General features: G+C 41.8%; 1 protein-coding gene across 2 annotated transcripts in view; it reads left to right on the top strand.

Annotated features, from left to right (window-relative positions):
- Nucleotides 1–24,060, top strand: part of ANKRD28 (ankyrin repeat domain 28) — a 200,781-nt gene that overhangs the window by 105,054 nt on the left and 71,667 nt on the right. For both annotated transcript variants that reach the window (XM_073550723.1, XM_073550722.1), the window contains exons 4-8: nucleotides 13,340–13,410; nucleotides 15,580–15,780; nucleotides 18,192–18,279; nucleotides 19,780–19,922; nucleotides 20,256–20,468. In XM_073550723.1, coding sequence (XP_073406824.1) covers nucleotides 13,340–13,410; nucleotides 15,580–15,780; nucleotides 18,192–18,279; nucleotides 19,780–19,922; nucleotides 20,256–20,468 — 716 coding nt within the window. The remainder of the gene's footprint in view (nucleotides 1–13,339; nucleotides 13,411–15,579; nucleotides 15,781–18,191; nucleotides 18,280–19,779; nucleotides 19,923–20,255; nucleotides 20,469–24,060) is intronic.

The following is a 24,060-nucleotide window of genomic DNA, read 5'->3' as shown; positions in this document are numbered from 1 at the left end:
TTTAAGAGAGGCCTGGGGTTAGTTACAAAGCGCTGAGTGGATTTGCCCTCACTTCCATACCGGGGATCCCTTTAAGAGAGACTGGGATCAGAACCAAAGCGCTGAGTGGATTTGCCGTGACTTGCATACCAATGATCCCTTTAATAGAACCCTGGGGTCAGAATCAGAGCGTTAAGGGATTTGCCCTAACTTCCATATAGGAGATCCCTTTAAGAGAGCCTGGGGTCAGAACCAAAGCACTGGATGGATTTGCTCTGACTTCATACCGGAGATCCCTTTAAGAAAGGCCTGGGGTCAGTACCAAAGCGCAGAGTGGATTTGCCCTAACTTCCATACCGGGGATCCCTTTAACAGACCCTGGGGTCAGAACCAAAGCCCTGGATGGATTTGTGCTGACTTCCATATCAATGATCCCTTTAAGAGGGACGATGTGCCTAAGGGATGGAGGATGTGTGATGGGGATATAGGCACGAGAGGGGGGGATTCATTTCTGTCATGTTCCAAAGACATACTGATAGGGAATTTAGATTGTGAGCCCCATCATGGACAGCGATGATAATGTGTGCAAACTGTAAAGTGCTGCGGAATATGTTAGCGCTTTATAAAAATAAATAATATTAATTATGTGCTCTCTGCTCCTTTCTGGGGGCAGACAATGGCTGGGAGCTTATGTTCCCTGGGGATGCTAGATTTCTCCATGTCAGTGTCTGCTGAGGTGTTGTCAAGTGGGAAAACTTGCTCATAGCAACCAATCACAGCTCAGCTACTTTTAACCAGCTCTGGTAAAATGAGATGCTTAGTGATTGGTTGCAAGGAAAACTGTTGCTCATAGCAACCAATCACAGCTCAGCTTCTTTTGAATAGCTCTGGTGAAATGAAAGATGCTTTGTGATTGGTGATACACACACACACACACACATTCACTTTTATATATAGAGATACGGCATTTCAAATAAGCTGTATGATCCGGTCATCAGCCAGGATCTGTCTAAGCACAGTTGCCAAATCCTATCGGGCGCAAGGAGGATATGGAGATGGATGACTAGGAGGGACCAGATTCTGAGTAAAGTTTTTAGAAAGAAGGAACAGAGAAGAATTAGATTAATGAATTGAGCTGATCGCTCTGTCTAAAGAGATGTGTTTTTAAAGCATGCTTAAAATCGTACTGGCTAGGTATTAGTTGAATCATCTGTGATGGTACATTCCTGAAAACTGGCGCAGCGTGAGAGAAGTCTTTGAGATAGAATTGGGAGGTTTGCATTATGGAGGATGTTGGTCTTAGATCGGTTGTGGAGCAGAGAGCACAGGATGGGTGATGGACAGAGATGAGAGGAAATATAGGGTGGTCCAGAACTGTGGAGAGCTTTGTGGGTGAGAGAGAAATTTGTATTCGCTAGCAAATGGACAACCAGTGCTATGACTGGAACAAGGTGGAGGCATCATTGAAACGGCTGGACAGAAACGCAACCCTGGCTGTCTCATTCACAAATTATTGTAGAGGAGAAAGTTTAGTTAGAAGGAGACCGATCAGTTGAGAGTTGCAGTAGTCCAGATGAGAATGAATGAGAGTGACAGTTTTTTTGCAGTTGAAAAGGCGAGAAAAGGTCAGATTCTGTAGTTATTTTTAGGATGCAGGTAGCTTGAGCGAGTGATTCGAAATATGGAATTAACAACAGTTGTGTGTCAAATATGACCCCAAGACAGCGAGCGTGCCGCTTGGGAGTTATGGCTAAACCTTCCAATTCAATGTCACTATATTCATTGCCTTATCTATTTGGACATTAATTTCCGAGTTCTTCTGACGTTTTTATCTTGTATACATTATATTGTGACTAATAAAGGATATTTTTTATTTTAAAACACACGTTCTGTCATATCTTTAGGTTCTCTATTTGAATGTTTCTTGTGACTGCAACCGGGCCTATTGTTTACACAGCCTTCTCTCTTGCTGCCAATATTTGTAGGTTTAAAGTGATGATTTCTAGTTAAAGGGGTTGTCCACTACTCGGTACAACCCCTTCACAATCCGTATATATTTCCCCCTAACTCTTATGCTCTCCTCAGGTGCCGGCACTGTCTCACAGCAGTCGTGTACTAGTATGATGTCAGGCGATCCCCGCGGCCAGTCAGTGGCGCTTCACTCTCCTCGCCTTCGGATGAATCACATACTTTCAGAGGAAGAAAGAGAACAGCAGTGATCTCTTCCATCGGATGATAGCGATTTGTGTGATGGCGGGTAGAGTGAAGTGGCCGCTGATTGGCTGCAGGGTTCATCACACTGCTGCGCAATCGCTGTGAGAGACAGTACAGACTCCGCAGGATTGGTCCCGGCATTCCTGTGCCAACACTGTATTTTTACGTATTATGGAAAATGACAGTTTACATAAGGTCCGGAAAAGGCAGTCCATGTTCACCCTGGGGTTATGATCCCGATGCTTCTGCTGTTGAAAAACTCATTCAGACATCCATTTTTCGCATGCAAGTTTATCCATGTTGTTCATGGATAGAACTTGTACCTAGTATAGTCTATGGGGCAAGTCCTTTGTCTGGATAGTTTTGCACACTGAGTGGTCTGCAAAAATTCACTGAGACCTGTCCGATTTTTATTCAAATGTCGCCAATACAAGGCTAAAATAAACATGAAAAAATTGTTGCAGCGGTTAGTTGCCAATTGTGAAAATTGAGAAATATACATTCATTTTTTTTTTAATAAAATCTTATTTTAACCCCCAAAAAAGACATCCTTTATCAATCTCCGCATCTGTAACACGTCCAGGACCACCTATACTATGGGAGGATTTATTACACACAGTGAATGTTGCAAGGAAAAAAAAAAAAATATATATATATATATATATACATACCATGAACTGCCCCAGTGTTTGCTATTGTTTGTTTATCCATTCTGCAAATAATTGAAATAAAAAGTCTGAGTCTCAGAAAATGATTAAAAAAATTCAATTTTTAAAAAGTATCTTTGTATTTTACTAGTTTTCCTGAAAACCCTAAAAAAGTACATTACGTACATTTGGTATTGTCATTCTTGTGAACCTGCTGATAAAAAAAATAGCAGTTAAACTATTGGGAATAGCAAATAGTGTTAAAAAAATCAGTTCATAACTACAGGGTATTTTTTTGTTTATTAAACCAACGAAAAAGTGTAATCAACAAAGTCCTAAATATCCCAAAATGGATTGAATTAAGACTACATCTCGTCAGTCATAAATAAGCCCTCGTACAGCTCTTTGGATGGGGAAAAAAATCATCAATTGTTAAACAGAAGGATTACTGTTTTTTTTTTCTATTTTGTTCCCTAAAGAGTTAATAGGTTAGGTATTCGGTTGTATAATGGTAAAGGCAAGTATCTGTCCAAATCGATCTATAGTTAAAAATAATTCACTTCTTTATTAACAAATCGTTAAAATCAATTTTGATGTGGAAAAAACTATCCACTTAGACTTTTGGAACTCTACATACATTTTTAATCATGGTTTACTTACTGTATTATATTTATTAGATTATGCCCCAAAGTGCTGTCACTGACATATATTACTGAGTCCACGAGAAACAAGCCCTTATATATCTGCGTCGACAAAACAAGTAAAAAAAAAAAAAAAAAAAAAAAAAATGTTGCTTGATATTCAAAGATGAAAAAAATCGATGTGTGGACATTATGGTCCATATTAAGACTAGTCCCCTTAGGTGTTCTCAAGTTTGAAAGTTGGCTCTTATCCAATGGATAGGTGATCACTTTCTGATCACTGAGTCTCCGTCCGTGTGGCCCCACCGATCCCAAGGGCTCTGAAGAGCCCAAGCTGATTGGAGCGGAGGTTGATCATGCACACTGCCTCTCCATTCATTTTATATCGGAGCACCAAAGATCAACCAAGCACAGAGCTCAGAATAGAGCAATAGGTGAAATTAAAACGTAACTTTTACTCCGTTAGATAAAAAGCCTGAAAAGTGTGTGTCGCCCAAAAATACATTAAAATTGTCGATTAAGTGAAGGGTCCCTAATGAAATAGGAGAAAACCCAACCTCGACACACCAAAAAGGATATAAATTGTCACCTAAATGGAAATAGATAACAGTATAACACCAGGATACAGCAATTGGAAATTCACAGTCCAGCATGTATATGCCATAGCCCAAATTGCACATATATGATATATACAAATGATGAAAGCCAATATAACGGCTGCACACATGTATAAAAAGATGAGACAAAGAAAATTGGAACAGTCTCACCACAAAGTTGAAGTTGAATTTCCAATTGCTGTAGCCTGGTGTTATATTGTTATCTATTTCCATTTAGGTGACAATTTATATCCTTTTTGGTGTGTCGAGGTTGGGTTTTCTCCTATTTCATTAGGGACCCTTCACTTAATCGACAATTTTAACGTATTTTTGGGTGACACACACTTTTCAGGCTTTTTATCTAACAGAGTAAAAGTTACGTTTTAATTTCACCTATTGCTGTATTCTGATTTTTTTTTTTTTTTTTTTTTTGGTGAATCTTTTGTATGTCAATTTTTTTACAAGAAATTCTTTGCTTTACAAGCACAGAGCTCCCATTAAAAATGATTGGAGCGGTAGTACTTGTGATTGACCTCTTCTCCATTGAGCTGGGGCTGAGCCACTATTCTTGGGATAGGCCGTAGCAACTGCGGTCTGTTGTCTAGTGGTTGGAACGTTATTCCCTATCCTCTACCCTTTTTTTGTTTTGTTTGTTTTTCTTTTAATCAAAATCATTTTAATTGAGCCAACTTTTACATCTTACAAAATGGTTGATAAAAATAATTATATTATACAATCCCAAAAATAGAGTACAATTTTGTTTAATTCATTGGGCATGGTATTATAGTCATTAACAATCTTCCCCTCCCTCCCAACCTTCCCTCTCACCTATCTGAACTCACATTTTAAGATTATACCGAGTACAATATCTAGACTACAATTTAAACATGAGAACCATACAGTAAGGTGTTTTCATATCCGAAATATTAGGTCTCTCTTTACAGGTAAAGTTGAATGACATGTCTTGCCATTACCTCCAACACCACCACTGGACATTTAATCCATACACCCCACTGTTTACAAAATTTTGCAATGGTCCCCTTTTTGTTGTAACCCTTTTTTCCCATCAGAATGGTTGTATTTAAGCAGCTCCCAACCTCTTCCACTGACAGAGCAATTCATGCCAACCAGTGTTCAGCTATAGTCGTTCTGGTTTGATACAGTATTTTGATTATAGTCAGTTGTAGTGTAGATGAATTTTCAGCATCTACCACATATCCGAACAGACACTTTAGGGCTGAGAGATACCGGTACTTACATTTTGAAGACCTCGAGAATAGAGATTGGCGAACCCGAACATTAAAGCTTGGCGTCCGTACCACACATCTACTGTTTGAGCACGGACACTGAACACAGACTTCACCATGAAGTCCGTGTTACTGTTCAGTTTCAGCCCCCCAACACCGGGAGTTTGTTGTGCTGCCATACACATGAAAGTGTGGCAAACACTGCTTCTGATCGACAGTAAAATCATCACCGCCAGTCACAGCTGCGGTTCTCACGATGTCAAATGATAGGGTGAGCCCGCAGCTGTGATCGGAAGTATAAAGTTTTACCTCCGGTCACTGCTGTCAGCTGATGGGACTACTGCTCATATTTGTGGGGTTGATGTCATCTTTGTATTATCCAGTGACATCAGGCCCATGGATTACTAATGGAGAGGCATCTATATCTGGGCTTGGACCTAATTCTGCATGACTCTAGGAGTTCTACTAACTTACTGTCTCTTTCTGACTCTAAGACTCTCACTTTTTCTCCCCAAATGTGGGAGGAAAAACGGGGTTGTGGGTCTTATCATCCGAAGCTATCTTACCAGGGGGCGCAGCTGCGGTGGAGAGGGGTCAGAGGAGGCAGGGTCGTTGCTTCAATAGGCTAGCTGCAGCAGGAGTGGTGCAATGCTGTGGACCCTGGGCTTTCAGAAGATGTCGGCACTCGTCAGCGGAGTCTCCTTTACAATAGATTTCCCTGTGATGGGCTTTTGGAAAAATGACCGCCTCCGGCAGCACATGCGCAGGTTGAGAAATCGGGAGACCACCGCAGGGAAAGGGGACTTCGCAAACCGGAGCACTGGGGAGCCTGACCCCTGCACCTGTTCCAAAGCCCATCCTCCAAAATGTTAAGGTGAGAGGCTAGAAAATAACACCAAGTATGCAGCGGGGCCAAAATCTCCCTATTTTTTGGCAGCTGTAGTTTTCAAAATTTATTCTGGGTGTTCCCCTTTTTTTATTTTTCTAACAAAGCCCCTAAAATTGTTATACATCTTCCTAAATCAATATTTTGGAATCCAAACTGAATAATCATGCAGTACATAAAGAATGCAAGGTATTAGGTACATTTTGATAAGATCCGTCTTTCTTTTTTTTTTTTTTTAAACACAGCCCAAATATAACCCTATCGAATGCTTTGGTGGCATCTAAGCATAAGACTCCCTTCCAACTAGGATCCATCCACCTGTGCCGCTTGCAAATTTAAAAAAAAAACCTACGTAGGTTTATGGCATAAAGCCAACCTGATCTGGATGAATTACTGATTCCGTATCCTTACTGACCCCGAAGCCCAGGATTTTAGCCAATATCTTAACATCCGTTCTGAGCAACGAGAGAGGCCTGTAAGTTGTGTTTCTTTATCTTTTCCATCTTTGTGCAGAACTACTATTACTACCTCATATAACGAGTAACACCCCTGATAAAACTGCATTATTAATCATTTCCAGGTAGCTCTGTAATATCTCTTCCTCAAAATGTTTATAGATTTCTTTCTGAAGGACATCCAATCCAGGGGCCTTATCATTAGCCATATTCCCAACAACCTGACTAACTTCTTACAAGGAAATTTGTTGAGCTAAACAAAAACCCCTATCTTTATCCTCCAGGCATGGCAGAGTTACAGTGCCTTGCGAAAGTATTTGGGCCCCCTGGAACTTTTCAACCTTTTCCCACATATCATGCTTCAAACATAAAGATACCAAATGTAAATTTTTGGTGAAGAATCAACAAGTGGGACACAATTGTGAAGTTGAACGAAATTTATTGGTTATTTGAAATTTTTGTTGAAATTCAAAAACTGAAAAGTGGAGCGTGCAATATTATTCTGCCCCTTTAACCTAATACTTTGTTGCGCCACCTTTTGCTGCGATTGCAGCTGCAAGTCGCTTGGGGTATGTCTCTATCAGTGTTGTACATCGAGAGACTGAAATTCTTGCCCATTCTTCCTTGGCAAACAGCTTGAGGTCAGTGAGGTTTGATGGAGATTGTTTGTGAACAGCAGTTTTCAGCTCTTGTTTCCACAGATTCTCAATTGGAATCAGATCTGGACTTTGACTTGGTCATTCTAACACCTGGATACGTTTATTTGTCAACCATTCCATTGTAGATTTTGCTTTGTTTGGGATCATTGTCTTGTTGGAAGACAAATCTCCGTCCCAGTCTCAGGTCTTTTGCAGACTCCAACAGGTTTTCTTCAGAATGGTCCTGTATTTGGCTCCATCCATCTTCCCATCAATTTTATCCATATTCCCTGTCCCTGCTGAAGAAAACCAGGCCCAAACCATGATGCTGCCACCACCATGTTTGACAGTTGGGATGGTATGTTCAGGGTGATGAGCTGTGTTGCCTTTACTCCAAACATATCATTTGGCATTATTGCCAAAAAGTTCGATTTTGGTTTCGTCTGACCAGAGCACCTTCTTCTACATGTTTGGTGTGTCTCCCAGGTGGCTTGTTGCAAACTTTAAACGACACTTTTTATGGATATCTTTGAGAAATGGCATTCTTCTTGCCACTCTTCCTTAAAGGCCAGATTTGTACAGTATACGATTGATTTTTGTCCTATGGACAGACTGTACCACCTCAGCTGTAGATCTCTGGAATTCATCCAGAGTGATCATGGACCTCTTGGCTGCATCTCTGATCATTCTTCTCCTTGTCCGAGATCAAAGTTTAGAGGGATGGCCGGGTCTTGGTAGATTTGCAGTGGTATGATACTCCTTCCATTTCAATATGATTGCTTGCACAGTGCTCCTTGGGATGTTTAAAGTTTTGGAAATAATTTTGTATCAAAATCCGGCTTTAAACTTCACCACAACAGTATCACGGACCTGCCTGTTGTGTTCTTTGGTTTTCATGATGCTCTCTGTGCTTCAAACAGAACCCTGAGACTATCACAGAGCAGGTACATTTATACGGAGACTTGATTACACACAGGTGGATTATATTTGTCATCATTAGTCATTTAGGACAACATTGGATCATTCAGAGATCCACAATGAACTACTGGAGTGAGTTTGCTGCACTGAAAGTAAAGCCGCCGAATAATATTGCACTCCCCACTTTTCAGTTTTTGAATTTCCACAAAAATTTAAAATAACCATTACATTTCATTCAACTTCACAATTGTCCTACTTGTTGATTCTTCACTAAAAATTTACATTTGGTATCTTTATGTTTGAAGCATGATATGTGGGAAAAGGTTGAAAAGTTCCAGGGGGCCAAATACTTTCGCAAGGCACTGTATTCTTGAGAGATAATCTGACAAATCATCTTGCGAGTTTGAGTTTAGGTGAATAAAGATTAGAAGAGAAACAATATAAGACCTTTAGTATATCCGGGGTCCTGATGGCCATATTTCCCTCTGCATCCCTCAATTTGATATGTAAAAGCATTTCCCTATTGGTGTTGAGCCATCTTTACAAGTAACCGACCCATGGTCTCTCCCTCCTCATAGAATTGCTGATTTAAAAACATACATTTATTATCAGCCTGTTCTAGTAGGAATGTCCACATCTGTTTTTGTGATTCCTTCCACTGTGATAGATTTTCAGGGCTATTATTTTTAATAAGCCGCAATTCGGTATTCCGGACGGTTTTCCCAGGTCTACCCCGCTATTGTGTGTTATCCTTAAGACTTTATATCTCTTATCATGCCCCACAGGAAGGCCTTAATTTCATCCCATGCCATGCTTATGTGTTTCGACCTCAAATTAGTGGAAAAGAATTCCGGTAGTTGTCCACATTGTTATAGTCAATAATTTTACGACAAAATAGATTAAGCCACCACCCCTGAGAGAACCTAGACCTCATCGGATCCACCTGTAACCGTAGGGGAGAGTGATCTGATAACGACCTAGGAGAATATTCTATGTTAACGAGCCCTGGAATCATAGAAGAATTGCATAGTACCAAATCAATTCTTGAAAAGGATTGATATGTCAATGAGGCACAAGAGTGGACCTTTGAGTTAGAAAACCTCTTTCTCCAGATATTGACCAGGCACACCTCCTTAATAAGGGGGACAGAGAATTGCCTCCTGCAGGAAATTTTTCTAGATGGATTAAAAATGTTAGTCTCCCATAATTATTAAAGGGATATCTGGCCAGTCTGCCAGTTACTTAAGAATTATTTTGAGTGAAATGTTAGAGGTAAGAAGGGGGAACATAAAAACAACCAAAATGTCACGTTCATAATGAGACACTAAGCTACGAACAACTACAAGTCTCCCTTCATCATCTTTGAAGGTGCTTATGCATTTAACAGGAACACTTATGCATTGTAACAGTGACTCCCCGAGATTACTTTGAATAGAAGAGTGCAGGCGAAACCCCATCCAGAACCTGCGCATTAAATTAATAAGATCTTTTGTCACATGAGTCTCCTGTAGCCCTATTATTGCCAAAATATTGTTGGTTTTTTGGAATTGTCCCTCAAATTACTTCTAATATTCCAAGATATAAAATTAACTGTTACATCCATTTACTAAGTGAATAAATGCAACTATCGTAGTCCATGTCACCCATTCCAGATGTTGTACCCTCCATATAATCCAGACTTCAGCATGTTTGAGCAGCAGATAGGCTCTCACACCCCAGATACTAAGCACCCCCCTTCCCTCCTTTAAACAGTATGAACCTACCCTTACTAGTAAGTGATGGGGGCCAAAAGCCGCCCTCAACCATTCGGTGCATGCTTCACAATAAAAACAAAATACCAGAAATAAAATATTCTGTATCAGTTGTCTCCTACATAGAACCCACCGCACTAAAGATAAACCATAAAACTTGCATAGATGCGCCATTAATAATGATAAGCGAACCTGCTCGGATGCTAACCAAGTGTCTTTGGTGTGCTCAAATAATATGTTGGTGTTCCCGCGCCTGCATGTTTCGCGGCTGTTCGACATCAACACATGCAGGGATTTCCTGTTTGTTAGGCAATCCATGCATGTGTTGCTGCTGTCGAACAGCCACAAGACACGCTGCCACGGGCACTCGAACATATTATTTGAGCATGCTGAAGACACTCTGTAAGCACCCAAGCATGCTCGGACAACACCTCATCCAAGCACATTCTCATCACTAGTCCTTAACCATAGCGCACTATTACTCGCAAGTTCCACATTAAATCTGTCAGGCTGAAAGCATATGTGACATAGACTTTAATCACCCCACATTTTAAATTGCCAAACCACCAGTGTTCTCAAGAATTTGATAAGAGAAAAATTTAGGCACCAGAATTGTGGTTTCTTGGCAGTCGCAATGCCCTACAAAATATCCTGTAAGAGGCAATCAAAACATTGCATTTAAACCGAAAGGCTATCAATAAAAACATAAAAAAGCGAGCGCTCATACAGCCACATCTACCAAAAGTGGAAAACATTATGGGCCTAAATAAAAAAGGCGACAAAAGCAAAATTTCCAAATTTGCTTTCCCCACTTAAGAAAAAAAAAAATAGTATGACCATAATAGTACTGACCTGGGGAATCATGTTGCCAGGTAATATTTAACAGATAATGAACTCTGTAGCCACAAAACCCTGAAAACTGTCAGAATTGTGTTTTGTTTTTTTTTATTTTGTTGTACCCTTTTGAAAAAAGAAAAAAACTCTTCAGGCTTAGAGATGTGAAGTTTGAGAAGGCTGGTAACGACCTCTTCAGAGAGATGCAGTTTGGCGTTTTCATTTTTATAAAGTGCCATCCTTTATTATGTTCAAGTTGTTCTTAATGATGGCACATGGTCTCATGACTTTCATGTATTGGATAAGTATGATCTCACAGAAGGAAATGTCTGATGGCAATCTCGCCATAGTATAAGCCTGGTGCAGCTATGTCCTCTGCTCTGTTAGGTCGATCTCACTACTAGAAGACACGGAAAGAATGATTCCCTGCTTTTATATAGCCACATTAACTAGTTCTACAAGTTCCTGGTCATTAAGAAAACGAACTACGCTCATGGTGAGAAAGGAAGTGTTGGCGAGCCAGACCCGACCACGCTGAGTAACCTGGCGGAAGATTGTCACAACTTCCTGATTTGCTTTCCTTAGCGTTGTGGTCTTTTTTTCTAATTCGGTCTGTTTAATGTCAGCGCCTGTTGCTGTGGTTACATGTTCTTACAGTTTCTGCCGTGAGTCATTATTTGCCTCCTATTCCAGTGACTTTTTATGCAGATGAAATTCCAGAAAGCTGCCGAGCATTGAGACCCTGTACTGGCGCACAGCTCTACGCTGTGACCTTTCTGTAGCAGATTCCTATACAGCTCGCTGTCTATCAATGCGACCTTTCATAAATACTAAAGCCTTTAACTTTGCTTTTTAAAATTATTCATTGCTTTTGATAATCATTATTATTATTATTATTATTATTATTATAAGCTAATACTTCCTAGGTATTACTAAATCCTTATTGTTTGTAACCCAATTTCTTATTTTTCTTGCCCGAATTATCAATTATTTTAACAAACCAGATTTTGGTACTTAATGGAGTAGTCTATCCTCAAGAAAAACTTACCAGTCTGCATGGATGTCATAAAGATAACAAAATTGGGTCTACTCGCTTGCTGTCACCCCTGTGGATCCATTGCAAGTTGCTGTTGTGGCCTGCTCTGGGAATAAAAGCAGTGATGTGAAAATGTGTGCAAACTGTAAAGCTCTGCGGAATATGTTAGCGCTATATATAAAAACTAACTGAAGAGCCCGGCGCTGCCCGGGCATAGCAACTAACTGTGGTTAGTTATAACAAATTATAATTATCCTCCATCCCATAGTCCCGTGCCCATATACCCATCATACATATCCACCATCCCATAGGCCCGTGCCCATATACCCATCATACATATTCTTCAACCCATAGTCCCATGCCCATATACCCATCATACATATCCACCATCCCATAGGCCCGTGCCCATATACCCATCATACATATCCACCATCCCATAGGCCCGTGCCCATATACCCATCATACATATCCTCCATCCCATAGTCCCGTGCCCATATACCCATCATACATATTCTCCATCCCATAGTCCCGTGCCCATATACCCATCATACATATTCGCCATCCCATAGTCCCGTGCCCATATACATATCCGACATCCCATAGTCCCGTGCCCATATACCCTTCACACATCCTTCATCTCATAGTCCCGTGCCCATATACCCATCATACACATCGTCCATCCCATAGTCCCGTGCCCATATACCCATCATACATATCTGCCATCCCATAGTCCCGTGCCCATATACCCGTCATACATATCGTCCATCCCATAGTCCTGTGCCCATATACCCATCATACATATTCGCCATCCCATAGTCGAGTGCCCATATACCCATCACACATCCTCCATCCCATAGTCCCATGCCCATATACCCATCACACATCCTCCATCCCATAGTCGAGTGCCCATATACCCATCCCACATCCTCCATCCCATAGTCCCATGCCCATATACCCATCACACATCCTGGCCTGTGATTGTCTGCAGCAGTCAGGTGCATTAAAGATCCATGTTTGATGACTCTCTGTTCCCATCGCCTAACCGCTGTAGCAAAAGCAAACCACTTCCTGAGCAGTCAGATAACTAATGAATGGGGACATCATTGCTTACGGTCTCTGCACAGGCCAGCAGAGTGAACTGCTCTGGATCCAAGGACATATTTCCGATTTTGTTATATTTTAGCCACCTCTGCCATCTGGTGCATTTCTTTGAGGATAGACAGCGCCCCTTTTTAATGTAGATGTGTGATTATTTCAGGTTGCCTGTATCACTTTGCTGTTTTTGCTTTTCTTTAAATGAATGATGTCTGAGCAGAGATAATCAAATTATTGCAAAAATGGTAATTTTATGAGGGGAAAAAAAAGAGGAAAATACTTGAAATTGAAGTACGGTAGTTTGAGTTATGCCTTTTGCAGTTTTTTTCTAACAATCTGCTGCAATTCTGTAATTGTTTGATGTAATTGTTAATAAGTGTAACTTGTGCTACTGTTTTACAGGAGCCAGAGTTAATGCCAAAGACAGCAAATGGTTAACGCCTCTACATAGAGCTGTTGCACCCTGTAGTGAGGTAAGTGTGAAGAGTTCGTTTTCGGACTATAAGACACACCGGACTGTAAGACACACCTAGGTTTTAGAGGAGGAAGTTAGGAAAAAAAATTTAAGCAAAAAATGTGGTCAATTCTGTACTTGACCACAGGCTCCGGATGACACTGTGCGCTGCTGAAGAGTAATGAATACTCACAGCTCTCCCCACATACAGTCCTGGCGTGCAGAGCAGTGAGTATTCTGGCAGCTGCCCTTCGGCTTGCATGCAGCGCATGACGGCCCTGCCATGCGCTGCTTACAAGCATAAAGCAGCTGCTGGCAGTGGAAGAAGATGCTGCGAGGGAGCGCCGGGAAGGTAGCATAGTAATTAAGGTTGAAGGAAGACTTAAAGAAGAGGCACCCCCCATTTTGCTCCACATTCAACCCATATCCTATCCTAACTTGCCCTAGCATGTAAGTGTAATGTTTTGTGGGGGGGGTTATGTTTTCTGATGGGGCCATGCATACCAGGACCGGGGTGGGGGCCAATCATACCGAGATGCAATGAAAGAGAAATGAATATTCATTGCCCTCCACGCCAATGGGAATGGAATGCAGTGAATATTCATTTTTCTTTTGCAGCGGGCACAGGAGTTGACGGCAGCATCCGGCTCCTGCCTCTGTGACCCGCTGCTCCGCCGATGCCGCTCCCCCACCTCCCCACCAAAGCTGGTGCATCGGACTTGAAGAGGCACCCCCCATTTTGCTCCACATTTTTGGAGGGAATAAAGTGTCTTATAGTCCAAAAAATACGGTAGATGCCGAACTTTGCATACAAAACTCCTCACAATCTCGAGGTGTGTATGTGCAAAATATATATGTATGTATATCTAGCCATATTTATATAGGTGTGTATATGTATATACAGTGAAGAAAATAATTTGATCCCTTGCTGATTTTGTAAGTTTGCCCACTGACAAAGACATGAACAGTCTATAATTTTAATGGTAGGTTAACTTTAACGTTAAGAGATAGAATATCAAAAATCCAGAAAATCGCATTGTATAAATGTAATTGCATTTTGCAGTGAGAAATAAGTATTTGATCCCCTACCAACCATTAAGAGATCTGGCTCCTACCTACCAGTTAGGCGCTCCTAATCAACTCGTTACCTGCATTATAGACAGCTGTCTTACATAGTCACCTTTATAAAAGACTGCTGTCCACAGACTCAATTAATCAGTCAGACTCTGCTGTGCAAAAGAAAGGGGGATTTATAATCCCATGCCAAATAGGATAAAAATAATTGTCATGAAATTATATTTCCAATATTCTTCACACTGACCCTAGCAGAGCCTGAGAGTAACCCCACCACCTTAAAATAGAAGCACAAGATGTGCTGAGTTCATACATGTCACTTCTGTCTACATGCATATCCTTTCAAGAACTTGGGTGGCTAGAAATGTCTGCTATCCAAATGCTATAAATCTTCATGTCAGTAAGCCAACATGAGGCCTGAGGCACAGGGGATTGTTAGCATTGTAACTTATCTTTTTACTTGTTTAGTAAATTTAAAAAAAAAACAAAACCTAAATTTGAGCATATATAAACCAGATTTAACAGGTTGTCCAGTACTTTATTTCAACACCCTATCCATAAGGTGCAGTCAGACAACCCATGTCGGATCAAGATCGGAATGCAGTTCACGCAGTGAGCCGCTGGCCGGTCCGTGCACTGCATTCCGATCTTGGTCTGATTTATGAGGCCGTCTGACTGCACCCTATGGATTGGTCATCAATATCAGATTGGTATCGGGCACTCTCACCGATCAGCTGTTCTCGGTGTCAGCTGCGGCTGCACGTGATCAGTTGCGGAGCTCCACAGACCCGTTGGCCTATAAATGAATAGGTGTGGATCGCACCCCCACTGATCTTATATCGGTGACCTATCCTATAAAACACTGCACTGAACCTTTTTAATTAAAATCTGTCACCAGATGAAAAGTGGCTGTTTTTTGCTCTGATTTTATTCCTGCCGCTACCCTGAGTATTCGTTGTTTTTTTTTTTTGTGTGTGTGTGTTAAGGTTTAAAATCCGCCATACATTTCTGACTATATATGGGCCTTTTTATTTAGTGTAAATTCTTATGGTCTTTACCAGGTGGCGTGGCTCACTGTGTAATCATGCAAATCATCCTATTTTTTTATCCCCAGGATGCCGTTAAGGTGCTGTTAAAACATTCAGCTGATGTCAACGCTCGCGACAAGAATTGGCAGACCCCTCTACACATAGCCGCAGCAAACAAGGCTGTGTCGTGTGCGGAAGCACTGGTGCCTCTCCTTAGCAATGTCAATGTATCAGACAGGGCAGGAAGAACAGCATTACACCATGCAGCCTTCAGCGGTCATGTGGAGGTACGGTACCGAAGCTTATGTCTTTTGTCCTCTGTACAAGTGTCACCTTATATGCGGTGTTCAGTGCTCGTGCTTTAGCTGTAGGACTTGGGCTTTGAGCAATTATTTTGTCAGGCTGCTGGGAGGCCGATACCTCGACGCGGCAATCATATTCCGGCACAGCAATATTCTTTAGAGACATCTGCTGTCCAATTTTAGAAGCGCTGCTTGAATGTACCCGGTCTATTCAGTTCCCCCCCGCCTTGTCGTCTAGGTTTGCTGTAAGTGGCAAGTTCCCCATGGTACTGAATTGAATTCAAGAATTCTGCTTTTGTGCCTTCTTTCCAAGGTCTGCATCCTGCCCTGTGTGCGTCGCTAAAGATATTTTAAGCCTATATTTCCTATGAAATTATAGAAATAACTCGCATTGAGAGACTTGCTCTTAATTTGTCTTAACCGCTTGTGTTTCTAAAGTTTGTGATTTTTTTGCACATATTATTCAAATTAGCATCAGTCTTTTCAGTATTAAGGTACTGTCACACTTAGCGATGTACCAGCGATCCCGACCAGCGATATGACGCGGTCAGGATTGCTGGTGCATCGCTAAGTGGTTGCTAGTGATCTGCCACACAGGCAGATCTCACTAGCGACATCGCTGGGGATGGGGGTCGCTACTTACCTGTCACACCAGGCGATCCTGCGTCCTCCCGCCCGGCTCCACGCGTCGCTCGTCGTCACAGCAGGAAGCTGACGACGAGAAACAGTCCAGGACGTTCTTGCGCGATCAGCGATAACCAGCGGGGGAGCGGGTTGTAGGTAAGTATCACACACAGCGATATCGCTAGCACGTCACTAGTTATAGCGATATTGCTAGCGATATCTTAGTGTGACAGGCCCTTAACTGCTACTGTGTAAACAGGTTTATTTAGAGCTTTGTTTTTGAAAGGTTCAAACATGTTTAAAGGAGACTAATAAAGTTGTGGAGACCAGTACTTTCCATTTACCTTTTTGGAGAGAATAGACAGCAGTAGCAGAAATTTAAGACTAGGGTCCCCCTCTACCAGTTAAGCCAACGTCTGTCCACTGTTTGCTACAGAGTAATAGCTGGTTATCAGGGGTTTCTGTAGAGAGAGAAATCTCCTTGAGAAAGGCACCGGCGAAACGCACGTCGTGACTGTGCCTGTGGTGTGACGTCAGCACCAGGGATGAGCGAACGTGCTTGGATAACGTCGTATCCGAGCACGCGCCAGTTTTCAGAGCATCTGAGCGTGCTTGTATATTATGTTCTAGTCTTTGTGGCTGTTAAACAGCCTGAACATGTGAGGATTCCCTAACACAGGGTTCCCCAACTCCAGTCCTCAAGGCCCACCAACAGCTCATGTTTTCAGGATTTCCTTTGTATTGCACAGGTGATGCAATTATTACCTGAGCCAATAGTAAGGAAATCCTGAAAACATGATCTGTTGGTGGGCCTTGAGGACTGGAGTTGGGGAACCCTGCCCTAACAAACAGGCAATCCCCACATGTGTTGAGGCTGTCTAACAGCCGCAGATCATGCAGCGGCAGGGACTCGGTCATAATATAGGAGCGCTCCCAGATGCTCTGATAACACCCGAGTGTGCTTGGATAAGATGTTATCTGAGGATATTCGCTCCTCACTAGTCTGTACTATTGCATATGCTGTATATAGTGTCCTCTTTGTGCTGTCTATATGTATATATGTACCACTTCTGGGTGTGTTTACTGTATAGCGCTTTGAGGATCGATATTATACTGCCGCCTTTTTCCTCTGACATGAACATAATAATCTTCTAGCTTCACCCGTTTTGTCACGTATACGTATTTACTAATTTTCTTGTGTAGTAGTCCTCCTGACACCTTTTGATACCCTTTTGATATTTGCTTATGTATTTGGCATTTTTGCATGTTTTTGATTTTTTTTTTTTTTTTTGTATTTGTGGCATAGTTACTTAAATTGAAATTAACTTTTTTTTTTTTTTTTTACATTAGTTGTATTTACATTAAGTCAGTGCATGATATTGAGATAGGGTCTCTTTACCCACTATACTGACTTTTTTCCTCTCCCCATATGGATGTATGTTTTTTTTTTAACCTACTGTTGTGTTTTATCCCCTTTTTAATTTTTAAATATTTCGTATTTAATAAGCTTATTATTGCCTTTGATAATCTTCGTTTCATGTCTTATTTGTAGGTTTCATAGTTTTGTCTGGACACGTGACAATATATTATGATTATTTTGTTTATATTACTTTTATCACAACTAGTGTTAGCCATGTTTTTTCTTATGCACTAGTCACTTATTCTGCAGACACTCGATTGAGATAATTTGCTTTGAGTAACAAGTTGCTAAACAATGTGTGTCAGCTTTTCATAATGTTTTTCTCCTCCTGATCAGCCTTTCTGTGTTGCAGATGGTCAGTTTACTTTTATCACGAGGTGCCAATATTAACGCATTTGACAAGAAAGACAGGCGGGCCATACATTGGGCGGCCTATATGGGTACGTTTATTATCTTCTGGGTGTTATATCTCATCACACTGTGTCAGACATATGGCTCTATGGTAGATCATAGCTAGAGTTAAAGAAAAGCTGAAATTTCAGTTAGTGAAGTTGGAGTTTGCAGCTCATCATATTACGGCGGGGGCTACACAACATCAATTCTCTTATAAGTTGCGCAGTCAGAAATATTTGTGCAACTTCTCTGTGACTTACTGTCCTGCGACTGAGCTGTAATTTTACTGTAAATAAAACGTCACAATAGTCACATTTCACCTACTTGCATTGAAGTCTATGGCAAATGTGTCCTTTGAGACTCTTGACCAATGACCGAAAATTCTACACTTTTGGAAACATACGCCACTCTGTGTCGCAGTATATCGCAGGTTGCAACACGACACCATAGGACCATAGGAGATCATTATATCCAGTGTTGCTTTGTGTCACATGTCGCCAGGTTGCCCTAGCCTAAAGAGTCATCAGTTTTCCAGTTATTAAATTGTTGCCAGCACTTTGTCCTTCCTATTTAGGATCCTAACGATCCGTTCCTTGCGCCTCTGCATCTTGGCATTCCTGTAAGAATTCTCTTTATTCATTGCTCTCGCCCACTCCGCACCGAGCCTTCGAATTGGCCAGTGTGGACCTGGAACAACCTTCTCACCTCTTGTGAGCTCCCTCACCTGACCCCATCAGGCAATGGTAGTGTACTGAGCAGGAGAGCAGTCAGTATTTTTATATGTGTATGGTGATGTAAACATTTTTTACAAATGTCTACTGCGTTTTTTTAGACTCCCTAAACCTGCAGTGGTTTGATTGCTTATACTATATGTTGCTATTCTAGAGTATATATTGAAATTTTAGTTTTGCTGTGAAGCCCAGCCTGTGGCTGAGCTTTACAGGAGGGCTAAGATGGCAATTATGGGGGCCTGCAATGAGTCCTGGCTGCTGTGGTGACCTATCATGACCCCGCAATCTCATCTGGTTCAGTATCTAAATTGTCAAACGGCAGCAATCAGAGCATCATCTGGTTGCTGCAGATGCCGGCTGTAACACAGTCAGTATGTGCTTGTTGGGAAGCAGGCTAAACTCCTGAGCATGTTTCAAACGGACCTTAGTGCCCAATAACAAACAATGTACGTTAATGGGTGTCTGTCAGCACAAAATGAGTGTTCAAACCAAGCCCAGGTGCTCCGTGCATCCTTGGTGTGGTCAAACACTTCAGTTTAACACCTAATTGTTTCTCATCGATCATTGCCCTTCTGTAAAGCCAGAGCTGTCAATCCGGCAAGAGGAGGATGGTACTAGATGGGAAAACAAATAAGTGGGAAATTGGACAGAAGTGTTTGGCCACACCAAGGATGCACTTGGCCTCCTGTACTTGGTTTGGACAGTCGTTTCGTGATGACACTCCTTTTTAACCTGATCATCTCTGTATTTTGTCAATCCCATTTAAATCACATACTTGTCAGTCATGCCGTCATTTTATTTATTTTTTTATCCTAGGTCACATTGAAGTTGTCAAATTGCTTGTGACTCATGGAGCAGAAGTAATGTGTAAAGACAAGAAATCCTACACACCGCTGCATGCCGCAGCCTCCAGCGGGATGATCAGTGTAGTCAAGTATCTGTTAGACTTAGGAGTGGATGTAAGTTCAAGCTCTTCTTTGAACTCTCCTTTTATTTCCCCAGCCTACAGGCCTGCCAGCCGTCACTTGTCTGGACTTGACATCTGCATGTTTCCCTTTTTTATCCCTAGTTTTTTAGTACATTTTTTTTTTTTTCATATGTAAAGATGGGGAATGTAACACATGTAATAAAAGAGAAGATGGTAAAAAGTGTGCGGTTGTGTACTCTCCTTGGCTTGTGTAAAGCAACGTGTAGGCTGCAGTGCGGCACTCCTTTTTTTTTTTTTGTTGTTGTTGTATCTGCTTGTAGAAAAACAGACGTTTCACACCCTCTCATTTTCTCACCCTAATTAGATGAATGAATCGAATGCTTATGGTAACACCCCTCTTCATGTGGCCTGCTACAACGGGCAAGACGTGGTGGTGAACGAACTTCTAGATTGTGGTGCTAATGTGAACCAAGTAAATGAGCGCGGATTTTCTCCTTTACATTTTGCTGCTGCATCGACCCATGGAGCCCTGTGCCTGGAACTCTTGGTTTGCAATGGTGCAGATGTAAATATTAAGGTGAGGAGCATTAATCACATTATATTTGCATTTCACATTTTTATCTGTATGATGGCAAGTATTAATAGGCCTCTAGACGTAGAAGTCTGGTGGCTGAGAACACTGACAGCTGCTCTTGTGTTCTGATGAATGGATGCCATTTTTCACTTTGCTCCCCTTTAGGGTAGGCTTACACGGTATCTATCTATGGGTTACATTCACTTTGACCATTTAAAGCATTTTGCTGAATAGAGGACACAAAAATATATGCGAGTGTATTTTCCAAGTCCGAGTTTCATTAAAGCGAGAAAAAAAAAAAGCCTTTATTATTCATCGCTGATCCCTGCTTCTCACCAATTGCCTGTTTGTAACGGTCAAGTTTTGTTTGTTTTTTCATAGAGTTTGACATAACTAATGAGCCATGTGGCACGGCTGGAATTTGTTTTCATCTCTACTTTGAATATAGTCTTCTATATGATTCATTAATATTAGTCTACATTGTACCAGAAAGGACCCAGTTACTTACACTCTAATTCACAAACTTACTAGAAATTTTTCCATCACCAATTAAATACCACAAATTCTTGTAATCCTTTTAAATATAATCTATTTTCCCTAATTCTTGGTTTCCCAGACCCTTTTTCAATAGTGAATACAATTTTTGTCTCCCAACAAAATTTCCTACATATAACTGGTTAATTTCTTGCAGTCTATCTTTACTAGACCTACCAAACATTGCTGACACTCACAGCCTTCCTTGTGGCACCTCTATATTGTTGCACTCTGCTTGCATCTATCCTCCCTATAACTTCACATGCCTGTCCCATGCTGGCCACCAGGCCATACCACCACCTTTATTGGCCACTTCACTACCTGGCCTCCTTTACGTCCGTCCATCTAACATCCCCATAATCCTCGTGACTTCAGTTTCCACTGACTGCAGTGGTCACACGAAGGCTGTTTAGGATGTGACCGGCTGCAAGCCCTAAAGCGACAGAAATCGGGGGATTAGAAAAGTGAGCTATGGTTACTTAGTGCCATCACTTTGCCTCCAACTAGGCAAATTCTAGGGAATCCCCTATAGTAGACATTGTATCACTGTGAATATTCTTATACATTTTTTTCAAATTTCTATGTAATTATAGTTTAAGCAAACCTGTCACCATGTTTTCCCAATATAAACCCACCAACTTTAACTCCTCTTTTACAGTAGTCTCCCAACTTGCATATCAACGCCCAACCACCTCTGCCCTGCCAAAAAATACCTTATAGAATCCCCTCATACAGCACGGTCCGCTCTGATGGACGGTGCCGATTTTGCTCAAAATGTAGATTCTTAAAATGCAGATAGTGGAGAATAATAATGCTGATGGTGGAGGAGGATGTGGGACTGAGACAGCAGATGCGATGGCATCACTACATCACGTCTGCTCTGCAGAGCCTCAGTGCTCACAGCAAAGAATAGAGCAGCGCATCAGGGAAACAGGAGCAAGAGGAGTGTTTAGTTTTACATATGTGGGCTCATACTCTATATAAGGGGGCTGTGTGTGCATCATACTGTATATAAGGGGGCTGTGTGTGCATCATACTGTATATAAGGGGGCTGTGTGTGCATCATACTGTATATAAGGGGGCTGTGTGTGCATCATACTGTATATAAGGGGGCTGTGTGTGCATCATACTGTATATAAGGGGGCTGTGTGTGCATCATACTGTATATAAGGGGGCTGTGTGTGCATCATACTGTATATAAGGGGGCTGTGTGTGCATCATACTGTATATAAGGGGGCTGTGTGTGCATCATACTGTATATAAGGGGGCTGTGTGTGCATCATACTGTATATAAGGGGCTGTGTGCATCATACTGTATATAAGGGGGCTGTGTGTGCATCATACTGTATATAAGGGGGCTGTGTGTGCATCATACTGTATATAAGGGGGCTGTGTGTGCATCATACTGTATATAAGGGGGCTGTGTGTGCATCATACTGTATATAAGGGGGCTGTGTGTGCATCATACTGTATATAAGGGGCTGTGTGTGCACCATACTGTATATAAGGGGCTGTGTGTGCATCATACTGTATATAAGGGGGCTGTGTGTGCATCATACTGTATATAAGGGGGCTGTGTGTGCATCATACTGTATATAAGGGGGCTGTGTGTGCATCATACTGTAAGGGGGCTTTCTGGGACCTCATACTGTATATAGGGGCTATGTGTTTTGGCTCATACTGTATGAAGGGGGCTGTGTGGGGGCTCATACTGTATATAGGGGGGCTGTGTGGGGGCTCATACTATACATGTGGCTGTGTGGGGGCTCAAACTGTATATAGGGGGCGTGTGGGGGCTCATACTGTATATAGGGGGCGTGTGGGGGCTCATACTGTATATAGGGGGGGCGTGTGGGGGCTCATACTGTATATAGGGGGGCGTGTGGGGGCTCATACTGTATATAGGGGGGGCGTGTGGGGGCTCATACTGTATATAGGGGGGGCGTGTGGGGGCTCATACTGTATATAGGGGGGGCGTGTGGGGGCTCATACTGTATATAGGTGGCTGTGTGGGCGCTCATACTGTATATAGGGGGGCGTGTGGGGGCTCATACTGTATATAGGGGGGCGTGTGGGGGCTCATACTGTATATAGGGGGCGTGTGGGGACTCATACTGTATATGGGGGGCTGTGTGGGGGCTCATACTGTATAGAGGGGGCTGTGTGGGGGCTCATAATGTATATAGGGGGGCGTGTGGGGGCTCATACTGTATATAGGGGGGCTGTGTGGGGGCACATAATGTATATAGGGGGGCTGTGTGGGGGCTTATAGTGTGTATATAGGGGGATGAGTGGGAGCCTATACTGTATATAGGGGCAAATTTGCTGAAACTGGAAAACTCACTTTAATCAATTTCATTTTAATGAGAATCTGTTTTCTAATTGTTGATAGAATAAAGCAGATTTGTTTTTTTTCTTATACTCTGGGAAAGTGGTTATGTGGAAACTAATGTTTTCCCTATGGAATTTGGTTTTTACTATACTTAGTTACAACTTCGACTCTTCGAGTTCTTTTACATGTAGCTAATTGCATTTATCAGCAATACCAAAATGTTTTAACATTCCTTCACAGCCATTATATTCGCTAGAGGGAAACCAAGCAGATGTTATCTCATCATGTATAGTTTTCTGGAATATCTTTGTCCTGTTAGCAACTTTAATCAAGTTGGACTCTTTAATTGTCTGTTTGGATTTTAGTATTTTGTGTGTTAATATGATGCACTTATTGTACCTTACTTCACACTAGGTGCACCACTTTGTTTTATTTTAGTCCTAAACTTTTCCCGCTATAAAAGAATTATATAATGCCATCCTCTTTTGTCATCCTGGGGTATTTATCAGCTGCGTTGCGGTATTGTTGGTCTATGAACCTGAAATTGAATGGACTCCGTTGAATGGAGTGTGTTCTTGGCTAACGGCGCAGGTTTCAGTCTTAAGTGCTTTTCCGAGGAAGCTGATTAGGCCAAAGTTGACCTAGTTTCTTGACACGCTGCATGGCTGACCGACTTGAGCATGCATTTGGAGACTGTTAAGCATACAGCACATCTATTATGGTTGAACA

The sequence above is a fragment of the Dendrobates tinctorius genome, unplaced genomic scaffold (assembly GCF_039654945.1).
Source record: "Dendrobates tinctorius isolate UK_male_01 unplaced genomic scaffold, ASM3965494v1 ptg000167l, whole genome shotgun sequence".
Lineage (NCBI taxonomy): Eukaryota > Metazoa > Chordata > Amphibia > Anura > Dendrobatidae > Dendrobates > Dendrobates tinctorius.
This window is presented reverse-complemented; position numbering and strand designations above follow the sequence as displayed.